General features: G+C 37.6%; 4 protein-coding genes across 4 annotated transcripts in view; 2 read left to right on the forward strand and 2 right to left on the reverse strand.

Moving 5' to 3' along the window:
• The window catches only part of hid1a (HID1 domain containing a), a 30,803-nt gene extending 29,603 nt beyond the window's left edge, over positions 1 to 1,200 (forward strand). The window contains exon 19 of the mRNA XM_084402228.1: positions 588 to 1,200. Within this exon, the coding sequence (XP_084258354.1) occupies positions 588 to 651 (64 nt within the window). The 3' untranslated portion in view covers positions 652 to 1,200. The remainder of the gene's footprint in view (positions 1 to 587) is intronic.
• A 1,182-nt stretch (positions 1,201 to 2,382) lies between these two features.
• otop2 (otopetrin 2) overlaps positions 2,383 to 26,549 on the reverse strand; it is a 36,759-nt gene continuing 12,592 nt past the window's right edge. Inside the window, exons 2-9 of the mRNA XM_084422544.1 lie at positions 11,215 to 11,319; positions 8,766 to 8,838; positions 7,984 to 8,299; positions 7,194 to 7,330; positions 7,056 to 7,114; positions 5,870 to 6,018; positions 3,966 to 4,786; positions 2,383 to 2,882 (exon numbers count right to left, since the gene is read on the reverse strand). Of these exons, the coding sequence (XP_084278670.1) occupies positions 2,712 to 2,882; positions 3,966 to 4,786; positions 5,870 to 6,018; positions 7,056 to 7,114; positions 7,194 to 7,330; positions 7,984 to 8,299; positions 8,766 to 8,838; positions 11,215 to 11,258 (1,770 nt within the window). The 5' untranslated portion in view covers positions 11,259 to 11,319 and the 3' untranslated portion in view covers positions 2,383 to 2,711. The remainder of the gene's footprint in view (positions 2,883 to 3,965; positions 4,787 to 5,869; positions 6,019 to 7,055; positions 7,115 to 7,193; positions 7,331 to 7,983; positions 8,300 to 8,765; positions 8,839 to 11,214; positions 11,320 to 26,549) is intronic.
• On the forward strand, positions 12,490 to 21,928 carry ush1ga (Usher syndrome 1Ga (autosomal recessive)). Its single transcript, XM_084430142.1, has 3 exons — positions 12,490 to 12,736; positions 18,025 to 18,475; positions 19,007 to 21,928. The coding sequence occupies exons 1-3, from the start codon at positions 12,573 to 12,575 to the stop codon at positions 19,814 to 19,816; spliced, it is 1,425 nt and encodes a 474-aa protein (XP_084286268.1). The 5' UTR covers positions 12,490 to 12,572; the 3' UTR covers positions 19,817 to 21,928.
• amn (amnion associated transmembrane protein) lies at positions 23,612 to 26,084 on the reverse strand (the record flags this gene model as incomplete). Its single annotated transcript, XM_084433502.1, has 1 exon — positions 23,612 to 26,084. One exon carries the CDS (start codon positions 26,082 to 26,084, stop codon positions 24,654 to 24,656), a length of 1,431 nt encoding a protein of 476 aa, XP_084289628.1. The 3' UTR covers positions 23,612 to 24,653.

The raw sequence follows: 26,549 nt of genomic DNA on the forward strand, positions 1-26,549 counted from the left end.
TATATATATATATATGTGTAATTTTGTTTTTATTATTATTAAATTTTATTTGTATTTTATTTGTAATTTTATTTAAATTTTATTTTATTGAAAAATATATTACATTTTTTATCTAATTTTATTTAATAATTTTTTTATTAAATTAAATTTGTATTTTATTTGTTATTTTATTTTGTTTTTTATTTTATTTAAAAAATATATTTATTTTTTTATTTTATTTAATTTAATATATATATATTTTTTAATACATTTTATTCAATTTTAATTTGTATTTTACTTATTTAATTTGTATTTTATTTTAAAAATATAACTTTTTTATTTTATTTAATTTAATTTTTTTTTAATTTTTTAATAAATAATTGTAATTGTATTTTTTGTTTAAGTAATTTTATTAAAAAAAAATGTAATTTTTTTAAAATGTCAATAATTTTTATTTTATTTTATTATTTTTTAAATATAATTTAATTGTATTATTTTATTAGAGGGTACATTTCTTTCTGTTGATCTCTGGAGTAAGAAACAGTGCTGGATATATGTGTGACTGTAATACTCTGGTGAGTTTAACATGGTTTCTCCTGTCGCTCCAGTAACGTGGATCCTCCGATCTGGTACGACACCGACGTGCGTCTCTTCGAGATCCAGAGGATGTAGAGATGATCCGTGACACTGAGACCTCACCTGGCCTTGTCCTTTCGCTTTAACCCGTTCCCGTTCCCCAGAGAACTGTGAGACGCCACTAAAGCTGCCAGTCGACCCGCCAGCGCTGGTTGGCTGGCACACCTCTATATATAAACCATCGCTCCATAGTACAAGCATACTGTGTTCAGCAGCCCAGACATGTGAAACTCTCTCTCACTGTGCTTTTTATAGGAATAAAGTGCTTATTATAAGAAGGAATGCTATTTATAGTATCGAAAAAAAACTTGTGAATAATTTCTAGGAAGCTTTTAGAAGTTATCAAGCATTGACAAAGACCTTTGGATTGTATTAATATCACCACAAGAGGGTGATATTGCTGAATCCTCATTTTTTGTTACTTGTTGGAACATGCATATGTATTACATTACTCCCAATTTTCACTATTAGTCAAGTCTGGGATGAAGAATAACTGGAAGAAAAATCAAAAGCTGGTTTAGATGAATTCCACCAGGATTCACACACACTACCAGTCAAACGTTTTGGATCGGGAAGATTTTTAATGTTTTTAAAAGAAGTCTCTTCTGCTCACCAAGGCTGCATTTATTTGATTGAAAAATATATATATTATTAGAATGTAAAACAGCTGTTTTCTTTGTGAATATATAGTAAAGTATATTTTATGCATCATTACTCCAGTCTTCAGTGTCACATGATCCTTCAGAAATCATTCTAATATGATGATTTGATGCTCAAGAAACATTTATGATTATTATCAATGTTGAAAACAGTTATTTACATTTTTATTTCAGCATTATTTGATGAATATAAAGTTCAAAAGAACAGCATTTATCTGAAATAGAAAGCTTTTGTAACATTAAACACTAACCTTCAAAAGTTTGGGATCAGTAAGAATTTCTATTTTATTTTTTGGGGGAAAGAAAAGAAATCAATACTTTTATTCATCAAGGATGAATTAAATTGATCAAAAGTTAGACATTTATAATGTTACAAAAGATTATATTTCTGATAAATGCTGTTCTTTTGAACTTTCTATTCATCAAAAAACTTGAAAACATTTTTACACAACTGTTTTCAACTGATATTAATCATTAATGTTTCTTGAGCTTAACTTTTCTATTTTAATATATTTAAAAATTTTATTTTATTTTATTTTTTGTATTTTTGATCAAATAAATGCAGCCTTGATGAGCAGAAGAGACTTCTTTTAAAAACATACAAAATATTAACTGATCCAAAACTTTTGACTCACAAAAAAAATGTTGTTTCCAAAGTATTATAAAGCAGTTGTTTGATGGTATATCAATATCTCTATTTTTGTCTGCATATCAGTTTTGCTATTGAGATCGTGTAAATATCGCTTGATGTTTGAAGTGGAACTACTGGCTACAGATATGAAAAAAATATGATAAACAATCAAATAGAAAGATTAGCTTGTGGTTTTTGAATTTCTGCATATGTTCATCATGTTGTTTAAAGTGCCGATAACTGTAACCCGAATGTTGCTCTTGATTTGTGGCAGTATTTATAAGAGAGCTTGTGGCGCAGATCAAGACATGTGTTTTAATGTTTGTGTATTTGTGCAAAATTTGTCCCAATATATTGAGAGGATACAACAACAACAAAAAACACGCTTCTCACTGTGTCACGTTATTTGACTTAATTTATTCATAATGAAGGAGAGCATCAGTAAAACAGGGGGAGTACAGCAATATGTGTGCTCATTTTAATCTGGGTAGCCTACATAGTGACCAGAATAAACAGAAACTGGGAATGAGAGGACAAGATTTCCGGGATTAATTCCCAAGGATTTCACTGCAGTCACCTGTAACAGGGGCCATATCTCAGAACATATGTATTCACAATATATTAAAAAAGGCTTTCAGTTGAACATGGTCTAAGATCTCCACACACACACTCACACTAACTCACTATCCAATAAAAATGTACAAAATTTCACTTTCAACTAAACAAAAATATACTTTAAAAAAAATACATATATATATATATTACAATGTGCATAAGCGCGTACAGTTCATAAGTGGTCCGCTGGTTTACGAGGTGAGGCAGACCTCGAACAGACTGGCCACTGAGTGCAAACGGTAGAAGATCCCGAACGGCATCCCGATGTTCACCACGGCTGCCCACGTTTGAAACTCGTAAACGTCCGATCCGACGGTGTTGTCGAACTGAGGCCGGGCTCCGAAGGCCGGCATGATCCACAGCTGCAAAACACACACGCAACGCACAGAATTACAATTTAAAACTGGTCTGACTGATGTTTTAAAGACACAAAAGACTATTCAGAACTCCTAATTTTAATGCAGGCCTGTCAAAATTAAGGCAAATAAGACAAAAATGGAGAGTAAAACCATTGATTTCTCCACCTCCAGCTTCTTCTAAGGCACTAACATTTGTTATTTTGGTTTTTAGGCTGTTTACACCTGGTATTAAGATGCGTTCTGGTCGATCGGATCGCAAGTGGACGAGAGAGACACATTCCCGTTTACACCTGGTGTCTCTTTTGTCCACTTTCAAACACTTCTGTCCTGATTTCTTCGAGGGGAGGGTCGAATTTACATATGAACGCGTCCAGAGAAGACGAAATACACATGGAGAACATCAGCTTTAGTTTCTGCTCTGACAGACACAAGACCAGCCGAACGCTGTGAGTGTGTGTTAGAAATCAGGAATGATGAGAGAACATTGTGCTTGGTACATTTTTCATCTTCAAAACAAACTTGGGTCTTCAGCTTTCAAAGTTTAAACCCCGTGTGGCTAGAGTTCTTCTCATAATGTTCACGCATTATGGCAGTAGGAGAAAAGTAGACGATCTTTTGTGGCTGTTCAAACACATTCGACCCCGTGAGTGTTTACACTACGAAAGCAATCCAGTCAGATGGGTTTTCAACTCTCTCTGGAAGAGGTGGAAAGTGGACAAGCTCAACACGTTTTAGACCCCGTTAACACCTGTATTTAGCGTCGTCCACTTGTGATCCGATCGACCAAAACGCATCTTAATACCAGCTGTAAATGGCCTAATTTTAAGCTTTGTGTAACAAATAAATAATAATGTAATAGGAAATCTTTTCGTATTCGTCATCCGGTGGCTCTGAATTGTCAAAACGCCTCTCAAAACGCTTGCTACGGATAATTGAACCCGATCCGAATTTGTTTATGACGGATGAAGATTCGGAGGCAGTGTGTAAACGCGATTGAGGTCGTATTTGTTTTTTAACGTGCGCAAATTTCGGACTCAGTGTGCAAGACCTTAACTCAATAAAAAGCATCAAGGGTCAGATACTCACAATGACGTTGCACAACAACAGGAATGCGCAGATCTCCTTAATGATCCTCCTCTTCCAGGAGAGGCGACCCTGAAGGATCCCCAGCGGGATGGGGAGCGTGTGAGCCGGGACGATCGAGCTGCTCCTCCTCTCCGGGTCTCTCTCTCTCACGGCCATGACGTTGGCGAACACGGTGCTCGTCTCCGCCTCCGTCTCGTTGAACGGCTCCCGGTGGAGGCCCTTGATGAGGAAAGCGTTCTGCAGACACAACTGGATCACGGTCAGGACAGCGCAGGCCAGGTTGAGCCCGTTTGTGTTCCCCATGTGCCCTGAAGCCAGAACCGCGACTATTATAAAATAACAAATGAGGAACTGTCCTAGAGAGGCTCCCACGAGAAGCCCGACATCCAGACTCCTCGTTGGGTTCTTCCCCGACACTTGCTCCCTCTTATCCATGCGGAAAATCACACAGCCGATTAGACATGTGATGGACATGAGAAGGATAGCGACTATGTTCATGATGTAATGCATTATTAACGCTTTCTCAGTCTTTTGCGGGTCTCCTTTGGCCACATCCACCTCGTAAACCACGAATGTCGCCAGACCCGCCACTAGGATGATCAGACCCGCCACTGGCCCGACGAGGACGTCCCACGGGCTGAAGCGCAGCTTGAGACTGTGGTGCTCGTCCATCTGCCGGCCCACGTTCTTCCACATGACGTAGGCCAAGGCGGAGGCGAAGAGGCTGTACTCGATGTTGAAGGGGTACAGGTAGTAAAAGCCCTTCTCGAAAACATCACACATGTCATGGCTACACTGGCATTCGCTGTCTTTAGCACGACCTGAAAGAAAGTCAACAGAGAACGTCAAAGAGATGCTCTACATATAGCCAAATTAAGCATATCAATCAGACAGTCAGCCCAGATCCGGCCGGGCCCACATCCGCTAAATGTGGATTTCATGCGTATGCCGGATGTGGGCCGGATCAGGGGTCTCATTTATAAAACTGTGCGTAGGATCCTTACTAAAAGTGTACTTGCACCTGAAAGCCAAAAATTAAGCATATCAATCAGACAGTCGGCCCAGATCCGGCCCACATTGGATTCAACGCGTAACCGGATGTGGGCCGGATCTGGGCCGACACTATGTTGCTGTCTGGGCAAGGAATGAGGTTTGATTGGGAATTGCAACTTTGCTAATGACAAACTGAAATGATTGTAATTTAATGGTAAAAAAAAAGAAAAAAAAAAAGAAAGTGCTACGGTGAAAAACTGTTAATTAGTTAACAAAGTTTCCGTACTATATATACGGTGAATAACTGTAATAGATCTAACTGTAAATTTTATAGTACAATAGCATAAAATGTACCATTTTTGGACGTGAAAAAGAACAAATCATTGTATAATTTACAGTGAAAAAAACGTAAATTGACATTCTCACAATTCCCTGCGTGACACTTTTTGTGTCTGCGTATTTTTGTTGAAATAACTTTTTCGAAATAGTTTTAAACTGCATTTAATGTCGTTAAATGAATGTTTACTCCATGATGGTGTTTAGTGTTTGTGTGAATAACACTGTGCAGCTTCTATATATTAATATTAATTTTCTCAGCTTGAGATGAGCTTCGATTGATCATGTGACTCTCATCACCGCTGTGATTGGTGGTTGTCAGTGTATTACAATGATCCAAAACAGATATTAGCACTTCAATATGTCGGTAAATTAACATTATATCAGATAATTAAATACGTTTTTTTACTGTAAATTTAAGTCAAGTCTGTAAAACCTAAAATGCTGCTACCGTATTTTTTACGGTAAAATTTCTGGTAGACGTTTTTTTTTTACCGTAAATTTAACGGAATTTGTTTTTCAGTGTACTTTGGATGTATAATCACGCAAGTCTCAAAAGTGTGCACGTCAAGCACCTTGTATGGTGCCGTTGAAGCTGTGGCCGCTGTTTGAGGAACCGTTGTACGAAGGGTCCATTGGAGCCACTGTTTGATGGAGCGACTCTTCAGTCACAGCCATCATCCACACCATGAGGTTCGTGGACAAGGTCAACATCAGGCCACATCTACAACAAGAGAGAGAGTAAATATCACTATACAGTAACACTAGAAGCATACATGAGTAGGTGTCCTATCAAAACCAAACATTTCCTTGAGCTAACTTTAAGATGTGTGCTCATTGCTTCACACAACTCTACAGTCAATGGGCTTGAAGTGTCGATTACAAACAGATCGTTTCCTTCACGGATCTGAAAGGGTGTGATCATTTGCCTACATTTGTCCGAATTTCCCATTAATTTTCCTTCCTGACTACACCATGAGGTCAAGGTGGCAAAAGACAAGGAAATAAAATGACTAAACCATATAACAACCCAAACATTCTCTTGAAACCACACTGATAAAAAATGAAAGGAAATGCTACGGAAAGAAACTAATGTAATTTCTACATGAAAAAATGTAAGTTCAGAAAAAAAAAAGAAAAGAAAAAAAAAACGAAGTAAATCCTATATTTGTACTCAATTCAAGCTTATCATTAAAGCGTAAATATCAACGATATAAAATGAAGTAAAACCAACTCAACTTTTCTAATACAAGTGTTCCCATCATGCACTGGGGCATGAATAATTAATAAGGTTGATACTCAAAAACGATCTATCGAATGTTATCGTCATTGTGTACCAAGTAGGGTTAGGTCTCTGTTGTCAAGTGCCATGTTACTTCTATTATGTAGATACAGTATGGAGTTTATACAATATCTATTGTATTATTTACTTTAGATGTTTCTAAGTAAAGCATACACTTTAAAAGTGTGGTTTAATTCAGTGTTATATTGTTTGAGTAAAAAGTTAATTTTGTTAAATTGACTTAACTTAGTTAAGTAGATGTTACTTAATTCTATATGTGAAATTAAATATAATTAAGTAATATTTACTTAATTACTTCAATTAAATGTCAAATGAATGTTAAGTTCGATGTTTTACGTGATAATAACAGGTTATACAGAGCAGTGGCAGTAACATTTATGTTTATAAACGTGTTAAAAAATTGTTACTAGGATTTTATCAAGTAAAAAAAGTAATTTTGTTCCAGTGCAAGGACTCACCGTGTGATGATCTGCTGTATCTGTACGCAGTCTTTGGCGTGGACCCAGAGGACGTACGTCTGGAATATAGAGTATATTTAAATGATCTATAAACACAAGAATGAATAACCTAAAAAGAGCAGGAGAAGTTCTTCATACCTGGACGATGACAAACAGAGCTTGCACAACAGGGAAGGCGATTTTCACAGGCGATTCGCAGTGCATTCGACCCGCGTAATAAATGATCTTGAAAATATCCATGATTACACTGCAGACGCCAAACAGAACCAGTCCAGCTGATGAACACACAAGCACAGTATAAGCACTTGAGAATGTACAGTCCAACCAAAAGTTATTCAGACACCAGATATCATTTGTGATCTTTTTTTTCTACTAGTGTGTGCAGGACACCATAGTTCATTTATGTAAAATAAAGTAAACTGTGACATATTATACCCCAAAAACCAAAAACTCTTCATACAGTGACTACCAGTAACATTTATACACATTGGGACTAAAAATGATTCAGACACTTTGACCTGATCATGTTTTGCTGAAGTGTTTTTTCTTTAATTGCTAATGCTCTTTTTACACACAGACTGAACAAAATGAAGCATTGCTTGGTAACTGGTTGATCTAAACTGGTATTATCTAATTGTGTAGTTAAATTTAACAGCTGACAGATATTCAACATAATTCATCTGTGAGACAGTCGGACAAAACCAGTGAAATATCAACTGATTCTGAGTCATATTTTAGTACCATTTTCTAAACTATAGCGAGTAAACTGTGATAATGTGAGAGATGTTGACCTTGTCTGAATACATATTGGTTTGAGTGTAGATGTGAAAACATCCCGAATGTTCTTTCTGAAATCTTTAATTCAATTGAGTTTGCAGCCATTTTGTCAGAACCGGATTTGATCGTACAAATGAAGTGTTACTCGTACCTCTCAGCCAAACCGGTCCAGCATGACTGTCTTTGTAGAGAACCGCCCGGTGCAAACGAGAAGTGTGGACTTTGTAGTAAACCATCCACACGGTGGTGAGGATGACGAGTAAGATGAGGAAAATCAGGAGATGAGAAGAAGAGATCTGGATTTGGTTGAAGACACTCCCGCTCACGATGGCGATTCCCAGGAGGAGGATGTTTAAGCAGATGAACCCAGACAGAAGCCATCCCCAGTTTCGCCCCTTCTCTACTGTTTTTAACTTGCCGTGGGCAAGACCCGGGCCGGTGTGGTGTAGTGCCGTCTCTCCATGGCACTGTAAAAAAAAATCTGTTAAATTTACGGTAAAAAAAACGTCTGTCAGAAATTTACCGTAAAAAAACCCCCATCTGTCAGAAATTTACAGTTAAAAAAAAAGTCTGTCAGAAATGTACAGTAAAAAATACGGTAGCAACATTTTAGGTTTTGCAGACTTAAATTTACAGTAAAAAAAGTTATTTTATTATGCGATATAATATTCATTTGTGGAAATTGTGGGAATGTCAATTTACGTTTTTATTACTGTAAATGATGCTGTGACTTTCCATTTCACCTCCAAAAACTGTAAATTTAACGATATTTTACTGTAAAAAAATGTAAAAATGTAAATTAAATGTACGGTTTGATCTATCACAGTCATTCACCGTATATAGGCTATATAACACGGAAACTTTCTGTTAACCAATTAATCGTTTTTCACCGTAAGCATTTTTACTGTAAAAATCACGATCATTAGTACTAACTTGGATGGTGGATATCTGGTTCTCGATGGCTTCAAGGTCTTCCTTGGTCGACATGTTGATTGAGTTAGAAGAGCTGTCCACAAGAAAACACAAGTAAAGTTGCAATTGAGTCCAAGTTGCAAAGAGTCTTCTGGATGTATGGAGTATGAAGCGTGTGAAGACCAGCTGTCAAGCCAAAGAGTTAGAAGAAGTCTAGCTTCCTCGAGCTGTTTAAATACTTGAACCCGCATCTAACCAATCACCTCCCCTTTCTTCCGCTTACGTCTAGTCCTGCGTCGGCCCCTCATCTGAAGGAGACCTGCATCCTCAAATCTGACTTGACAATATTGGAAATCTAAAAAGATTTACCTTTGCTTGCACTGGACCAGTGCCAGCCAATGGCCCTCAGCTATTGTGATAACAGTGTTTAACAAGAGCACAACCTGTACCACCTCCACTCTCTCAGTGTGTGTGTGTGTGTGTGTGTGTGTGTTTGGTGACGGAGGAAACGTGAAGTTCTGATCAGACACCCTCACCCTTGAGTCATCAACAAATATTACGCTTTTATTTACCCCAGCCATATCTGTTTTCAAAATATTAAGCCTTTATTTACTCTGCTTTTCCGGATCAGTGCGATATTGAGCCTCACCCAATTTCATTGTAAATTTGTGCGGACAGGAATACAATTTGAGATGAATTGTGCCACTGTTTCTTTTGTGACCTATGAGTGCTATGCATTAATGGCGATTATTAATGTTAACACCACGCACCAATATTTAAAGCAGCATTATTATTCATGCTTAGGTAGTTGGCATTTATATATTAATCATTTAACAGGCTCTTTTATTCAAAGCGACTTGCAACAATATTAGTAGATCCGCAACACAGCATTTCAAGAGTAAACATGGTACACACCGTAATAAGCGAGCAATAAGTTATGACAACATATGTTTTTACGGTAACACTTTACAATAAGGTTAATTAGTTAACATGAACTAAGAATGCATTTATTAATCTTAGTTAATATTAATTTCAACATTTACCAATACATTATTAAAATCAAAAGTTGTATTTGTTAGCATTAGTTAATGCACTGTGAACTAACATGCACAAACAATGAACAGCTGGATTTTTATGAACTAACATTAACAAAGATTAATAAATACTGTAACAAATGTATTACTCATTGTTAGTTCATGTTAGTTAATGCATTAACTAATGTTAACTAATGAACCTTATTGTAAAGTGTTACCGTTTTTACATTGATTTAGCTCATAGTTTTTTAAAGTTACTTAAATTACATTAATCTGACTTAAATAAAATAAATTGAGTTGAATCTTGACTCAATTTATTTAAGTCAGATTAATGTAATTTAAGTTGAAATGACTTAAACATCCAATTTGATTATACTTAAAGAAAATTAATGCGGCAGCTTTTTTTTACAGTGTAAAAGCTGAAGACTATTTGGCAGATACATTTATTAAATTAGCAAAAAGCACTTACAAGAGAGTATTTAAAGCAGCATTATTATTAATGCTTAGGTAGTTTGTTGGTATTTATATATTTACATTTAATCGTTTAACATTCTCTTTTATTCAAAGCGACTTGCAACGATATTAGCAGATCCGCAACAGCATTTCAAGAGTGAACATGATACACACTGTAATAAGCGAGCAATAAGTTATGACAACATATGTTTTTACGGTAACACTTTACAATAAAGTTAATTAGTTAACATGAACTAAGAATGAACAATAGTTGGACAGCATTTATTAATCTCAGTTAATATTAATTTCAACATTTACTAATACATTATTAAAATCAAAAGTTGTATTTGTTAGTATTAGTTAATGCACTGTGAACTAACATGAAAAAATAATTATGAACAACTAAATTAACAAAGATTAATAAATACTGTAACAAATGTATTACTCATTGTTAGTTCATGTTAGTTAATAGATTAATGTTAACAAATTAACTTTATTGTAAAGTGTTACTGTTTTTACATTGCTTTAACTCATTTTTTAAAGTTATACAAGATTCAACTCAATTTATTTAAGTCAGATTAATGTAATTTAAGTTGAAATGACTTAAACATCCAATTTGATTGTACTTAAAGAAAATTAAGGCGGCAGCTTTTTTTACAATGCAAAAGCTAAAGACTACACTGTAAAAAAAAAAGGTTACTACCTTCAATTTTTAAGTACAATCATTTTGGATGTTTAAGTCATTTCAACTTAAATTATGTTAAACTGACATTAAAAATGAGTTGAATCTTGTATAACTTATAAAAAGTTGAAAATGTCTTAACTTTGATAAGTTAAAGCGATGTAAAAAAAACATGTTGTCATAACTTATCGACCATAACAATTTTTACAGTGTATTTGGCATATACATTTATTAAATGAGCAAAAAGCACTTACAAGAGAGTAGTTTAACAAAAGTGGCACGTTTAGTGTCCTCCACTTACCACGAGTAGGAACCGCTGGCCTTCTGAGGAGTGTGCCACTTCATGGCACATATATTCACTCGCCGACACAATGATTTACTGTAGTAATGCTGAAGGACCTGTAACCTGTCAGACACAACACACAGTACACAAATAATTAGAAACAAATGAACATCTAGGAGACAATGTGCAATTAAATAATAAATCTTCAAATATCAGTGGAGCTGTGCATGATAATGCCACAGAATATGGGACATCGTGAAATAAATGCCATGCATATATAACCCCCATAAATAACATTATGCAATTATTGATTGAGGTGTCAATGCCCGGTAGGAACTCACAGAGGTTATATATGAATAATTCCTTACATTTAAAGCTGTAACAACATTAATGTGAAGAAAATAACGTCTCATTTAATGTGCATCAATATTTCATGTTAAATATTCCGTTAATATTAAAGCCACAAAATAAAGATATGAAAATGATATTTTCATAACAAAATGTCAAAGCAAGAGCATGAACACACTTTCCAGGCTAAACATTTCACACACACACACACAAAGGTTTGAAATGTACAATATTGTATATTTCAAACCTGTGAAATGTTTAGCCTAAAAAGTGGGTTCATTGGGTTCATATATAAATCTAATATCACGTGGTTTGATGCATTATTTGCACTTACTTACATTTTGGGGGCCACTTTAATTGAATATATATATGAACTAATAATCTATTAAACAACATAATAGTTTTGCTTATTGTGGCGTATGAATATATGTGTGTGTGTATGTTTTGGGAGCAGGGCTCTTTTGCAAGAAAGTCTGGTTTCACTTTATTTTGATGGTCCCTTTAACACATTCTGTGGTCTACTAACTCTCATTAGAGTATTAATAGAGAGTATTAGGAGACTGGTATGGTTAAGGTTAGAATAAGTTGACGTGTTGTAGATAAACATTAAAGGACACTAGAACACAACAACATGTACTTGCAAAGTTGCTTATAGTCAGTAGAAAGTGTTTGGAGGAGCGTCACAATAAAGAGTTTGCAGATATTAAGCAGATTGTCGACTAATACTCTTATAGTGACTGACTGTTGACATGAAGTTGCAAAGTTACTAGAATGTTCAAAAGGGACCATCAAAATAAAGTGTTACCGAAAGTCTTTCTTTAATAATATATTATTTAAATCCCAAATGGGGAAAAAAGATTGCTTTTTGCGAGGACTGAGCCGAAGCCACTCCCTCACGAGAGGCGCGCGCGTCCTACTTGTCCTTGGAGACTCCGCGCGCCTCTCGCCCGCAACACGGGTTCAGACCTGAAGCACCGCGCGCGCGTGGAGGAGTGAAAGAGTGATGGAGGCTGAGGTTCGAGATCACCATGAATGACAAATACCACAAGGCAGCTCGAGATGGGTACCTCGACCTGCTGAAGGAAGCGACGCGCAAGGACCTGAACGCGCCGGACGAGGATGGCATGACGCCCACGCTATGGGCCGCGTACCACGGCAACCTCGACGCGCTGCGGATGATCGTCGCGAGAGGGTAAGCGTCACGGCCCGCGTTTACACTCACATTCATGAACTGGGTTAGTCCGTAACTTTAGCTGAAGTCTTTAACCCGCATGTTTGCGTGTGTGAGAGGTGTCACGCAGGAACCGGCATTACTGACCACAGTCATAATATCATCAACACAACCTAATGCAGGTGTCACGGGGGATTCTTCACCACGCTTGATGATTTTATTGGGTTAATTGAGTGTGCAGTTCTCAATCTCAAATCTACTTCCTTAAATCTGTACTCGTGATGTTTATGGTGGTTTTATGTAATATTTCAGTTTGCAGAGGCCATTACTGAGGTCAGATTAACAGGACACCATAAATGGTTAGGTTTCTTCACTGTACAACGTTATATCAATTAAGGTAAAACTTTACAATAAGGTTCATTAGTTAACATTAATTAGCACGAACTAATAATGAACTGCACCTATACAGCATTTATTAATGTTAATTTCAACATTTACTAATACTTCATTAAAATCTTGTTAACATTAGTTAATGCACTGTGAACTAACGTGAACAAACAATGAACAGATGTATTTTTTTATTAACTAATGTTAAAAAAGATGAATAAATACTGTAATAATAAATGTATTGCTTCATGTTAGTTAATACATTAATTAATGTTAACTAATGAACCTTATTGTAAAGTGTTACCAGTTACCCCAAAACGTACTTCTGGTAACATATAAACTAACTGGTTTTATTCAAGTCAAAAACATTATGTAAAACTGAATCTCAACACTTACTACATTTGATTACATCAACAAAAGCCATTTTTAAGAGTCAGATACTGTAGAATAAAAATCAACTGCACTATCAAGCATGAAAACCAAATATTTCTAGACACAAATACAGGCTATTATTGTTTTTGTTCTGGTATGTGTTGTTATTTCATGTTTTAGAGTTATCTGTTGTTCTAATTATCTGTTTTGTTACTGATATTTTTCTTGCCATTTTTTCCATTTTGAATTCCTGTAGTTCTAGTGATCAGTTTCTGTACTGGTATTTTTGTGCCGATTTCCCCCCCCCCAAGTTTTTCAGTTCCTGTAGTTCTAGGGATCTGCTTTTGTAATAGTATTTTCTGCCAGGGTTTGTAATGCTTTTGAGTTCCAGTAGTTCTAGTGATCTGCTTTTGTAATGGTATTTTCTGATGTTTTTTTCCTTTCTTCATGCTTTTGAGTTCCTGTAGTTCTAGTGATCTGCTTTTGTAATTGTATTTTCTGATGTTTTTTTCCTTTCTTCATGCTTTTGAGTTCCTGTAGTTCTAGTGATCTGGTTTTGTATTTTTCTTTTGCCATTTTTTCATGCTTTTGAGTTCCTGTAGTTCTAGTGATCTGCTTTTGTAATGGTATGTTTTTACCATTTTTAGTTCATGCTTTTGAGTTCCTGTAGTTCTAGTGATCTTCCTTTGTAATGGTATTTTCTGCTGGGGTTTTTTCCCCTGTTTTTTGAGTTCCTGTAGTTCTAGTGATATTTTTGTAATGGTATTTTTGCCATGTTTTTTGAGTTCCTGTAGTTTAGTGATCTGTTTTGGTACTGATATTTTTCTTGCCATTTTTTTTTTCATGTTTTTGAGTTCCTGTGGTTCTAGTGATCTGTATTGTACTAGTAGTTATTGCAGTTTTTTCTTTGTATTTTTAAGTTCCTGTAGCTCTAGTGATCGGTTTTTGTACTAGTATTTATTGTTGGGGTTTTTGAGTTCCTGTAGCTCGACTGGGAAAGCATGCTGTTAGCAACACCAAGGTTATAGGTTCGATTCCCTGTTAATGTATGGGCTGATTAAACATTTATACCTTGAATGCACCTTAAGACGGATATACAGCCCTTGATACTTCTTTGTGGCCCTTATTTGTTTGCAGTGTCATTTGAGTTGTTTTATCGCTAAGGATCCATTAACAATTCTACATGATTTGATCGAAGGCCACTCTGTTTAATGCCGATAGAAGGCAGATAAAAGCGAAACACACAAAAGCTTTCATTAGTGCTGACCTGGTTTCCTATAGTGGCCCTTTATAAAAGCTCTTAATTGTCAGAAGTTCTCCCAGTCCTGAATGGATAATCGGATTCTTTGACCATTGAAAGCCACTGTGATCTCCACATGAAGCAAAGCAAACATCGCTTTTCTGTATTAGAGCCAACTTATGCCCATGTACACATTGGGATTCAGTAATTAATCCTTTCATTTGGGTGTTTCTTGATTAAGTCAATGCACCGCATAGATCCCTGAAGCATGAATTCCCACGATAATGCCAAGAAAAAAGGTTTTCAAGAGGTTGTTAGTGCATCACAGTACATGAGAACAGAGTTTGTGACTCATAAAGATTCATGCTATTAGAAGTTGCCAAGAAAAGGGACCATAAAATGATGGTAAAAATAGTAATGCCAGTAAAAATGGACATTTATGGGTGGTGGGGATCATATAGCAGTCATTTGTTAAGTGATGTTAGGAGATAGCATATGATATTATATAATGGTCCTGTTCCAGTATGTTAAAATGTTCTGACAGTCATACATCTTATTATCTGACAGTATTGGTGACAGTTCATAACTCACACAAGACATCTGCAGTACATGTCTGATTGTTTTGGATAAGGATCTATAAGGGTCTCTTATTTTATAGGGCAATACATGTATGTGATAAAATAAGTATTGGCATGCAAAAAATCAAGGTCAAGCAGGTTAGCGGGTCATAATCCGAATTCTGGCTTGACCCGGTACAGCACACGGCTCCCTTTGCTAACTGTGAAAACCTTGCAGCTTTTCTCATCCATAATGCATCACTGCAAGGCTTCACCTGTCACCCATTAAATATGAATTAGGCTCAGCCAGCACTAGTTATAGAAAACAGAGAGATGCAGCTTAACTGTATTAGGCCTGGACAAATCATAGTATTATGTTATATTATCATGCTTTTTAATTTCCCTATATTGCATTGATACTTTTTAAAATAATATATTAAAAATGTATTTGTGTGCATCATTCGTATACATTTCAACAGCTCAGTTAAAGAAGAAGAAATAAATCAACTAAACTCAACTAAAACCTGCATGTTTAAGTGCAGTCTAGGAGGGGTTTTACTGCCCGAAAGTAAAGCAAAGCAAAGTTTCAATCTGAGTTTAATTTCAAGCAATCCAATTATCATATTGTAATGCATCCCGTTGTATTGAGTCATAATGCAAAGTGTATCGTATAGCAAGTACTTATAACATACATGCCGAGCTCTAATGGAAATGTGTGATCATATCTAACAGAGAACTTGATGCAAATGATCATTTTATAGAGTTGTACTATGTATGCGTTTGTAGATACACTTCAGTGAACCAGATTTGATTAATTGTGTGCTTAAAATGCACACTTTTCTGGAAGGAATAGTGAAAAGTATGTCGTTTCTAGCGGTCAAATGATGGCATGCTGTGACATTAATTCAGAAATCAGCTTCTTTGTTGATCAGGCCTGTGGTTATGCAGGAATTTAGTGTGACTTCACCTGAGCAACTATCATTCCCCCTAGTAAGGAGACACCTAGTTAGTTACTCTTATTCAGGCAGGAGATCGTATTACAGATCCAGTGCTCTGGGTCGGCATTAGCAGAGAAGTCTCCGGATTACTGGCTTATATAAGTAAACATACTAAGATTTGCTTTATGAGATTGTTTTGCGTTATATAACACACCTTGTTTGCTCTTTTATGACATTTGATGAATTTAGATATCAAATGTGCTGAGCTGGTTGTTTCGGTTTCATGCATTATTCACTGGCCTTCATGGATGACAAGCCAGTGCTGAAAACATAATCAAAAAATCATGGGATTGCCAGTGTGGTCTCAGCTATTCTTGGGGGTATAAAACAAGTGATAATGACATACGTATCCAGTTTCACCTAACACATGAAAGTGTGAATTATGTTGCCATGTTATGTATTAAATATAACCAGGGTTTAAAATGAACACTCGCCAAATGCGGGTAAAAATCAACTGTGGCGGGTAACGCTGTCACATCACGAGCCAATTTGGTGTGTTACTTATTATGTTTACTCATTTTGCTGGGGAAGTTCGTGTAAGCCAAATCTGCCAGATTTAGCGCAAATACTCGTGAATCATCATGATATATTAAATACAGCGTATTGCGCAGAATCTGCTCATATCTGGCTTACTTGAACAACACACGTCACTACGCAACAAATAGCGGCACGCTTGTTCATTTGCATTGAAGCAATAGAGAAGATTAAAGAGTATTTGGTGAACAGAAAAGACATTGTTAATTTCCAACATCCTACATTTGTTTGATGTTCTTTGTAGTGTGTTGATCCGTCCACTTAAAACACATTTAGTGAAAAGGAGGATGAAAGAGGAAGAGGAGGAGATGCTGGATGACAGGATTTTGTTTGAATAAGAATTTATGAAATCCATATTTTATAATATACTTATTTATATATACAGTCAAACCAAAAATTTATTCAGACACCTTCAACATTCTCACATTATCAGAGTTTATTCACTATAGTTTAGAAAATGGTACTAAAATATGACTCAGAATCAGTTGATATTTCACTGGTTTTGTCCGTCCTTCTGTTAGACTGTCTCACAGATGAATTATGTTGAATATCTGTCAGCTGTTAAATTTAACTACACAATTAGATAATACCAGTTTAGATCAACCAGTTACCAAGCAATGCTTCATTTTGTTCAGTCTGTGGTGTAAAAAGAGCATTAGCAATTAAAGAAAAAACGCTTCAGCAAAACATGATCAGGTCAAAGTGTCTGAATCATTTTTGGTCCCAAATTTGTATAAATGTTACTGGTAGTCACTATATGAAGAGTTTCTGGGTATAATATGTCACAGTTTACTTTATTTTGCTCACCTCACTTACATAAATGAACTATGGTGTCCTGTACCTACTAGTCAAAAAATATCCACAATTATGTCTGGTGTCTGACTTTTTTTTGGCTAGTAGAAGTTCTGAATGGCCGATAACTTAAAAATTAAGTAGCCAAATTGGCCGGTGAGTGAAAAGTTAATTTCAAACCCTGTATATAACTTATATCATAGGGGCAGGGTTCCCCAATCCTGTTCCTGGAGATCTAACTACCTGAAGACTGTCTGTAATTATCAAGTGCTCCTGGAGATCTTAATTATCTGGTTCAGTTGTGTTTGATCAGGGTTGGAGCTGAATTTGGCAGGAAGGTAGATCTCCAGTAACAGGATTACTAGTTTCATAAAGGTCACCGTTAAATGCCACACCTGATATGGATCTCTATCCCGGCTCTACTTTCAGGGGGAACCCAGACAAGTGTGACATATGGGGGAACACGCCACTCCACCTGGCCGCCTCCAATGGCCATCTCAACTGCCTGTCCTTCCTGGTGTCGTTTGGTGCCAATGTTTGGTGCCTGGACAACGATTACCACACGCCTTTGGACATGGCCGCCACCAAGAACCACATGGATAGTGTGCGCTATCTGGACTCCATCGCTGCCAAGCAGACGGCGCTCAACCCCAAGCTAGTGAGCAAACTGAAGGACCGGGCTTTCCGTGACGCCGAGCGGCGCATCAAGGAGTGTGTTAAAATGCAGCAGAAACACCGGCGGCGTATGGAGCGTAAGTTTCAGAGAGAGACAACCGAAGCTTCGGTTTCGGACGCCATGAGCTTCTCCAGCTACGCCAGCAGCACCTTGAGTCGCAAGTTACACCACTTCAGCACTGCCACTAATGTGCCATACTCCCAGGTCAGAAAATCTCAGATTGCTCTTCGATGGTTATTGATGTTAGTTACAAGCCACAGTCACTGAGGCAGATTTATACCCTTTTGCCAACTTTGTCGCTCTAGGCTATCAATTTTCAATACTTCCCCTGTGGTGAAAATCAAGTTTTTAATGTTGTTTGTGTGTCCATGTGGTTTTAAGACAAACCATGTGTAAATTCATCAGTCAATATCATTGCTGAGCATTGATAAAACTGCAGTGAACCAAAGACAGTCTCAAAAACACAGTTTGAGTGAGTGGAGGCAGGGCTCATTTGCATATTCACAGAACCGCATTTACTAAATGAGGCAAGGGTGTAGAGTTACATTCAAGCTATTTTAAGACAGGTTTTTGTTTTACAGGGAAAAACGTTTAAATATGTAATTTTGGTGATCAAAGATAAGTTTTAAGGGATAAGATTATTGACTACAGGGGGACTTTAAATATTTGATGTTAGTTACAAGCCACAGTCACTGAAGCAGATTTTTAACTCTTTTGCCAACTTTGTCGCTCTAGGCTACTCTCCACGCCACAGCCAGGGGCAAAACTAAAATCCAGAGGAAGCTTGAGAAGAAGAAGCAGCAAGGTGACGGGACATTCAAGATTTACGAAGATGGCCGGAAGAGTGTCCGCTCTTTGTCCGGCCTACAACTAGGCAACGACGTCATGTTTCTGAAGCAGGGCACGTACGTCAACCCTAAGGACCGGTCTCGTCGCAACATACGTGACATGTTCCCCAACGACAATGACGATGCCGTCTCGCGTGCCATCAGTGAACCCGACCTGCATGGTCAAGATGTGGACTACTCAGAGATCAGCACCGACTCGGGCCACGACTCGCTCTTTAACCGTCCCGGTTTGGGCACAATGGTTTTCCGGCGAAACTACGTGAGCGGTGGACTTTTTGGCATTGGTAGAAGAGATGAAGGCAGTCTTGCAGGCAGCGATCGGGTCGATAATGTGCGCCTGCGCAGTCGAATGCATCGCACACCCAGTTTAGATGACGATAGCATTGGTAGCGCCCATAGCCTTCAAGAGAGGAACGTGCAAGAGCTGCCTTGGGACGAGGTTGAGCTGGGACTGGATGACGATGACGAGCCGGAAACAAGCCCACTGGAAGTGTTCCTGGCCACTCAAAACATGAACGAGTTCATTCCCGTCTTCAAAAGAGAAAAAATCGACCTGGATGCCCTGTTGCTGTGCTCCGATGCCGACCTCAAGAGCATTCACATCCCGTTGGGACCCCGAAAGAAGATCATAGACGCATGCCAGCGCCGACTGGAGGCCATCGAGGAGCCCGGTTGCATAGAAGACACTGAGTTGTGAAGTTCTTCCATTATAGTCTTGTTTTTTTTTACCTCAATGAATGTTTAAAGTTGAAGAATCGGTAAGAGTTTACAGAACCATTGTACACTTTTTTTTCTTTGAAGATGGGAAAAGTTACTTTGTCAACATTTGGCCAATGAAACAATGCAGCAGAGATGCTAAAGAGACAGAAGCCTAAACTAAAGGGTACGTTTACACGGCAACGATGCGCTTAAAACAGAGATGTTTTTCCTCTGAGTTTTCTGTGTACAGACGACACTATTGTCAAAACACGATCCCCATTCACACGGATCTGTGAAAACCATCTAAAAAACGCTGTATTCTGCTGCCAGGCCAGTAGATGGCGATGAAACACTATAGACTGGACACGTAATACGCATATTCATGACGTCTTCGTCTTCAAAGATTCGCGTTTTTGTTGTTTAAACGGAGACCATTTACAAAAACTTGCACTTTGAAACCCGTTTTCAAAAGTTTGCGTTTTCAGACGCCGTTGTCGTGGAAACGAACGGCTAAAACGCATAACAAGTTTTACGTTTTTAGTTGATAACGGTGTCGTGTAAACAGCCCCTAAGAGTGTCCAATCCTGCTCCTGGACAGTCATCTTCCTGCAGAGTTTAGCGCCAATGTAACCGGTCTTACTCGACCCAATTCAAGCGGGATTTGAACCGGCGTCTCTGGCATGGGAGGCGGACGCGCTAACAAGGACGCTAAAAGCCAGTCGCTACTCGCTAGTGGGCCTTCTGAGACCAGGGGGTAGTAAGGTTTACATGCACAGCTCTTACTAGCTTGCTTCTGTAACACCAAAAGTCAAGTCACCTTAATTTATATAGCACTTTTAACCATATAGATTGTTTTAAAGCAGCTTTACACTGGTAAAAGGACATTACAGTAACAGAGATTGTTTTTGGCTTTACAGCAGCTCTAGAATTAAGATATTGTCCAGCTAAAGTTAGTTTTTGGCTGATTCACATCCGTTGCAAAGATCATTAGTTATAAACTTAGGGGCCGCTTACACAACACCTTTTTAACTGGATACACCTGAAAACACCTGCTCGGAAGTTTCTAGTGATCCCAACTGATTTTAGCTAGTTCAGGAATGTTTAATTAGGGAAATTGGAGCAGGATTGAACACCCTTTGCCTAAATCAACTCAAAATCAGGCAGAAATAAAAAACAACCTGTGGTATGAAGAAAGAGTCTCTTGTAATAATGCAATAAACCTTTTAAAGTAAAGGTTTATAGTGGGCCGATGTTGAAATAGCTAAAAGACTAGGCTATATTACCTCTGTAACTGACACAAACAGCGCAATATGCATAAAAATGGTAATTAAGTTCAAATGTAATGGTTATCACGTGTCATGTGGCAAATGTAGAGAGCGAAAATGAGGTCACATCTCATTACACGCACTCTTAGTCTTATAATATTTCTGCCCCCATGGGGCATATTTCTCAGTGCCTGCACATTTCTATGCAAAATGTCATTTAAGACATAACTTTGTGTATATAATTTGACAAATGTTTCATAGTTCTTTGTTAGACAAGCGAAGATCAGTACATGGTGGTAATTGTAGCTTTGCTAGTCTTTTTAGTTACACACAGGGAGATTTGAATACATGGATTAATACAATCTTGATGTCAGTGTTGCTGTTGTGGGGACTGTATGTAGGATACAAGCATTTGTCTGCACCCTCACATTATGTTACACATAATGTTTACATGTACCTGGCCATAACACGTTTGTTTGAAACACGAGTAATTGGATGAGTTGTTGTGTGATGCATGGTTGAGTTGGCTTACACAGAGAGCCCTTTGTTGATCCTGCAGCTTTAACTTGCAGAACTCATTACCACGAGTCGTTCCGCTTATCACAACCGCAGTTTCTTTTGTTGAACTGTGAACTTTTTTTTTTGATATTGTCAGTAAACAGGTTCATGCACAGGTCTGCAGTACAGCAGGTTCTTTAAAGTCCGTCTGTGATTGAATTATTACATGATGTCTTCCTTTAATATTTATAACAGCCATGTTTTATAACGCATCAATACATCAACTTTATTTATGATGACATTTGCTGGTATGTAACTATTAAACAAATTCATAAACTTGCGATATTTTTTTGTGTGAAGTGTGGTTTTGTTTGTCTGATCGTTTGTTGAATAATGTGTTTAAAATGGAGAATAGTCATTTTGTTAAGTATTACTGAACTTTATCTATTGTTTCATACTACAGTATCCCGAACAAAAAGGCTGTAAATGTCATGACTGTAAAAAGTAACAAATTTGTTATGAGCAATAACCTCAATGATCCCTACAGGATATATACTTATGCTGAATTTACAGTATATAATAGCTGCCAACTCTACGCATTGACCGTGAGACTCACGCTATTAACACTTTTCACACGCTCTAACGCCACACATCCATTTTCTCACGCGAAAAATCACGAAGCAAAGAGGACACGGGACCGACAGACTAGACAGAGCAGGTACTTATGATATAAAAAATTTATTACGAAATTCAAACAATAAATACCGTTTTGGCGCTTGTAAATGTTACGTGACAGATCCCTAGCGGCACTTGACCCGATCATCTCTAGCCTACTAGCTAGGCTAGTTGAAAGATATACAGTACAACTGTATATTCCTCATATCGACCAATCAATCAAACAAAGGAGTCAATAAAACAGCTGGAGAACAATTATGTCACATAACATTTACCTCAGGAAAGCCATTTAATGACCATAATAGGTTGGCTAGAAAAAAAGCTAGCTAAATATGTGTACTATATTACATATTTATTATATTTTTTTACTTATATCATTAAATAAAGTTGTTGTTATAATAAAAAACGCATTATATTTATATTTGAGTTATTTTTAACCTTAATACTGCCAGCTGATAGGGCTCTCTGTATATGTTTACAGCATTAGGTGAGTTGTTTTTGTTTTCTTGAGAAAAATTAATGCCTATCTTGTGTGCCTAATATTTATCTAAATTAGTCAATTAAATCAAATCACAATAACTGAACTGAATTGAAATAATAAAAAAGCGTAGCTTACCAGAAATTGTACCATGTAAACATTGTAACATGTTGTCACTAAACCTAATAAAATTCAGTTTAGTTCCTAAAATGTTAGTGACAATCACAATACACTTATTGTAATGCACAATTTTTTTTTACATCCCCCAATCCTCCCTAACCCAAGCCAGATTCAGATCATCAGCTCGTTAGAAGAGAGCCTTATGAACTGAACTGAGCATGTCTGTCAGATTAAAAACAATACATAAAAATGTGCAGCTGTGGTTCTCCAGGACCAGGATTAAAACAACTAAAGGACTAGATGCCAACACAGAACTAAAGAGCCTGCAATGTAATAATAGAGAATAATACATTTAGTCATAAGCAGAGTCAGTCTTGCTATCTATCAAACATGAAAGTTGTCACCTCTAAGTCAGAGATTTAACCTGATTTTAATGACTTGTTTGCACTAACTCGCTTCTGCTGAGGAGAGTTTTCTTTGATATTAGGAAGGTAAATGTTGAGGCAACAAACTTCACATGGATCTATTTTATATAAACACTGGCAATTGCCCATAGTGTTATTTATTTATTTATTCATCCATTCATTCATTCATTCTTTCATTCATTCATTCATTCATTCAAATGCAGGTTCGAGTTAAATTCCCAGAATTTAACCCGGATTTAAAAGAGTAATATAACACAATATTATAGCCAAAAATATCAGATAACCATGCTTTTATTTTATTTTTTTAATCACGAGAAATACCATTGTGTGGGATGAAAGTTCAGAAAATTTAGCATGTGTGAATTTTCCTTTTACCAAAAGCAAACCCAGTGAAAAATAAATATACTAAAACATATTTGAAATGCATTTATGTTATGCTAAGCATACTACAAATACATTTACATATTTTTGTACTTACCCTGCAATTGTACTGTTGGTATACTAAATTAAAGTCTGTAAAGTCTAAAGTAAGTTTGTGCTTAATGCACTTTAGTTATCCGGAAATAGTGCTGAAGTCCAACTAAAGATAAACTTAAGTATATTTGATTGTTAGGTACACTTGCATTTAAACTATACAGAGATCATCCTCACTAATAGTGATATTAAACACATTTTAGGCATAATATTAATAAATGTGCATTGTGCAATAAAGAAGTACTCTAAATAAAGTTGAATTTTATTTATATTTATGCCTCAATCGACATGTCAGTAAATATGTTTTATGGCTTGTAGTATACTTAGTACGAAATAAATGTATTTTAAATACATTTTTGGTATAGGTTTTTTTCCACTAGGGTACATTTTCATTTAGTTATTGATTCAACTCTAGCAGATTTAAACATCAGAGATTGTTAAAAAGCCTTATTTATTTATCTTTAAGAAATTGTCACATTCAGGTTATTTTTGTTATTTGACTGTGCTAAAGTGTAACTATTGCAAGTATACTTTAGGCACACTTTAAATATCTTGCATTTAAAGACTAAGATCATACTATCCTTTCTAATAGTGATGTTAAACATTTTAAGGGTTGATATTAAGAAATGTGCATTGTGCAATAAAGAAGTACTCCAAAGAAAGTTTAATTATAATATTTATATCAGTAAGTCTCAAGCGATATTAATGGATTTGCAGTATACTTAGTATGAAATAAATGTATTTTAAATCATTTTTGGTATAGTTTTTTTTCACTAGGGTACATTTTCATTTAGTTATTGATTCAACTCTGCGGATTTAAACATTAGTGATCTTAGAAATCGTCACATTCAGGTTATTTTGTCAACACATCCACAATCAGATAAGCTGAAACCACACCATTCATGCATTAAAATCAGTTTCATCATAAACAGGATTGACGAAATGCACTCCCGAGTGGGTTAGAGTCACTGAGTTCACCATCTCTGTCCCGTACAGCCCCGGTACTTCTGGCATCATCGTCGGCTTGTCGAACATTGGGTTGTCGTAGCCCCGGTCCAACGGGCCACCAAGCTCCCCGACGTCGCCATTGTTCCTCCATTTACTGAAAGAGGGGATGCTAGGCATTTTGGGCATCGTAACGAAGCCACGCCGATAGAGGAGAACAACGCCTGCGAGTAAACCCAGTGCGATCAGGGATCCCAGAACGGCTCCGACCACCACTCCCGCGCTGTTTCCCGCCATTTCACTGCTACTCGCTCCCGATGACGCCTGGAAATCTGCACTGGTGACGCCGATGTTCGATCCGTGGTCGTGCACATCCTTCACTATCTCACGAGCGAGACTCTCAGCCAGATTCCCGGCGTCTTGACCCGTTTCCCGATCCAGAAGCAGCACCTGTATCTCCTGGCTGGATCCGAAAGGAATCAACGATAGCAGCCTTTGCTCCTTTGAGACTTTCGACATGGCCATCTTTGTAGTTTTGTATTTAGGCAGGCTGAGAAAGAGATGCAGGAGCCGATTACGATACGACTCAAAGTTGAAGTTCGAAGAGAAGCGAACGTCCACGACGGCGCCGCAAACGTCGCAACAATGTCCGACTGGATGCAGGGGTTTCTTGCACTCCAATGGATCGCATTTCACGTTCGCGCAGATCTCGTTGCGATTCTTAGAGTTGTCGCAGACGCATCCCGTTATATCGCCGCAACTTGATCCGCTAACGCGAACGAGTGAGGATCCGTGGAACTGGAGCCGGCCAAAATCTGATGATAAGTACTGGGAAAACTCAGAGCTGCTGGTGAACTTCTTCCCAAGAACAGACACGCTTTTCACCGGCACATCATGATCGCATGAGACGTCCACACGGAAAGAGGAGGCCTCTCGAAACACGACGTCGTCAAACTGGCACGGGACGCTCTCCTCGTGGACGGAAAACTGATACGTTCCTCCGTGCAGGTCGTCGATAGAAGTCGCGGCTAACCACAGCGACGGGTCGAACCATTTCAGAGACTCAGGGTCTTTAAACTGTGCCGTGACTCCAGATCCACATCCGGGATCGTCTCCTTCTCTCACGGAAAACCCAGAACCAGACGCCAGGATCAGCTGTCCGTCCACCGGCAAACTCATCCCAGTGAGAGTGTGAGACGTTTCCACGTACACCGACACTTTCCTCTGAGCTAGAAACACCACTTGGTCATTCCCGCAGGGAACAGAGCCTTTATCCCAGTTGGTTGCGTTCTCAAAATTGGTGTCTGGGATCCATTGCTTGTAGAGAGCATTGGCAAATGGATTTAAAATGCATAGGAAAAGCAGGAGGTTGTGTCGAAGAGCCATCGTGAGAGGAATGAGAAACACACAGAACGACCTTTGGTCTGACGCTAACGGTGCGACCGTCACATGAGAGTCCAAGCTATAACTTGGTGAAAAATTCACAACAGCTATTTTGTCAGTAAAACATCTACTACGGTGACGACAAAGGCACACATTGGGATGACTGTGGAATATTTAATAGGCCAACTGTTGGACCTCTATTGCGTACTTCTAGCAGAAAAACATGACGTAGGGAAGGAGAGAAAATGCTTTCTTACCTTACCTTACCTCCCTCTCTCTCTCTCTCTCTCTCTCTCTCTCTCTCTCTCTCTCTCTCTCTCTCTCTCTCTCTCTCTCTCTCTCTCTCTCTCTCTCTCTCTCATTTCTTCTTAAATGATGCCATGTTGCCAGACTGCAATGCCATACTACTTCAGTACTGAAAGACACTATGAGCCATTTCCACCATTTTGCTAACTTCGCCAGATTAGC

This window comes from Rutilus rutilus (genome assembly GCF_951802725.1).
Source record: "Rutilus rutilus genome assembly, chromosome: 1".
NCBI classification, from domain to species: domain Eukaryota; kingdom Metazoa; phylum Chordata; class Actinopteri; order Cypriniformes; family Leuciscidae; genus Rutilus; species Rutilus rutilus.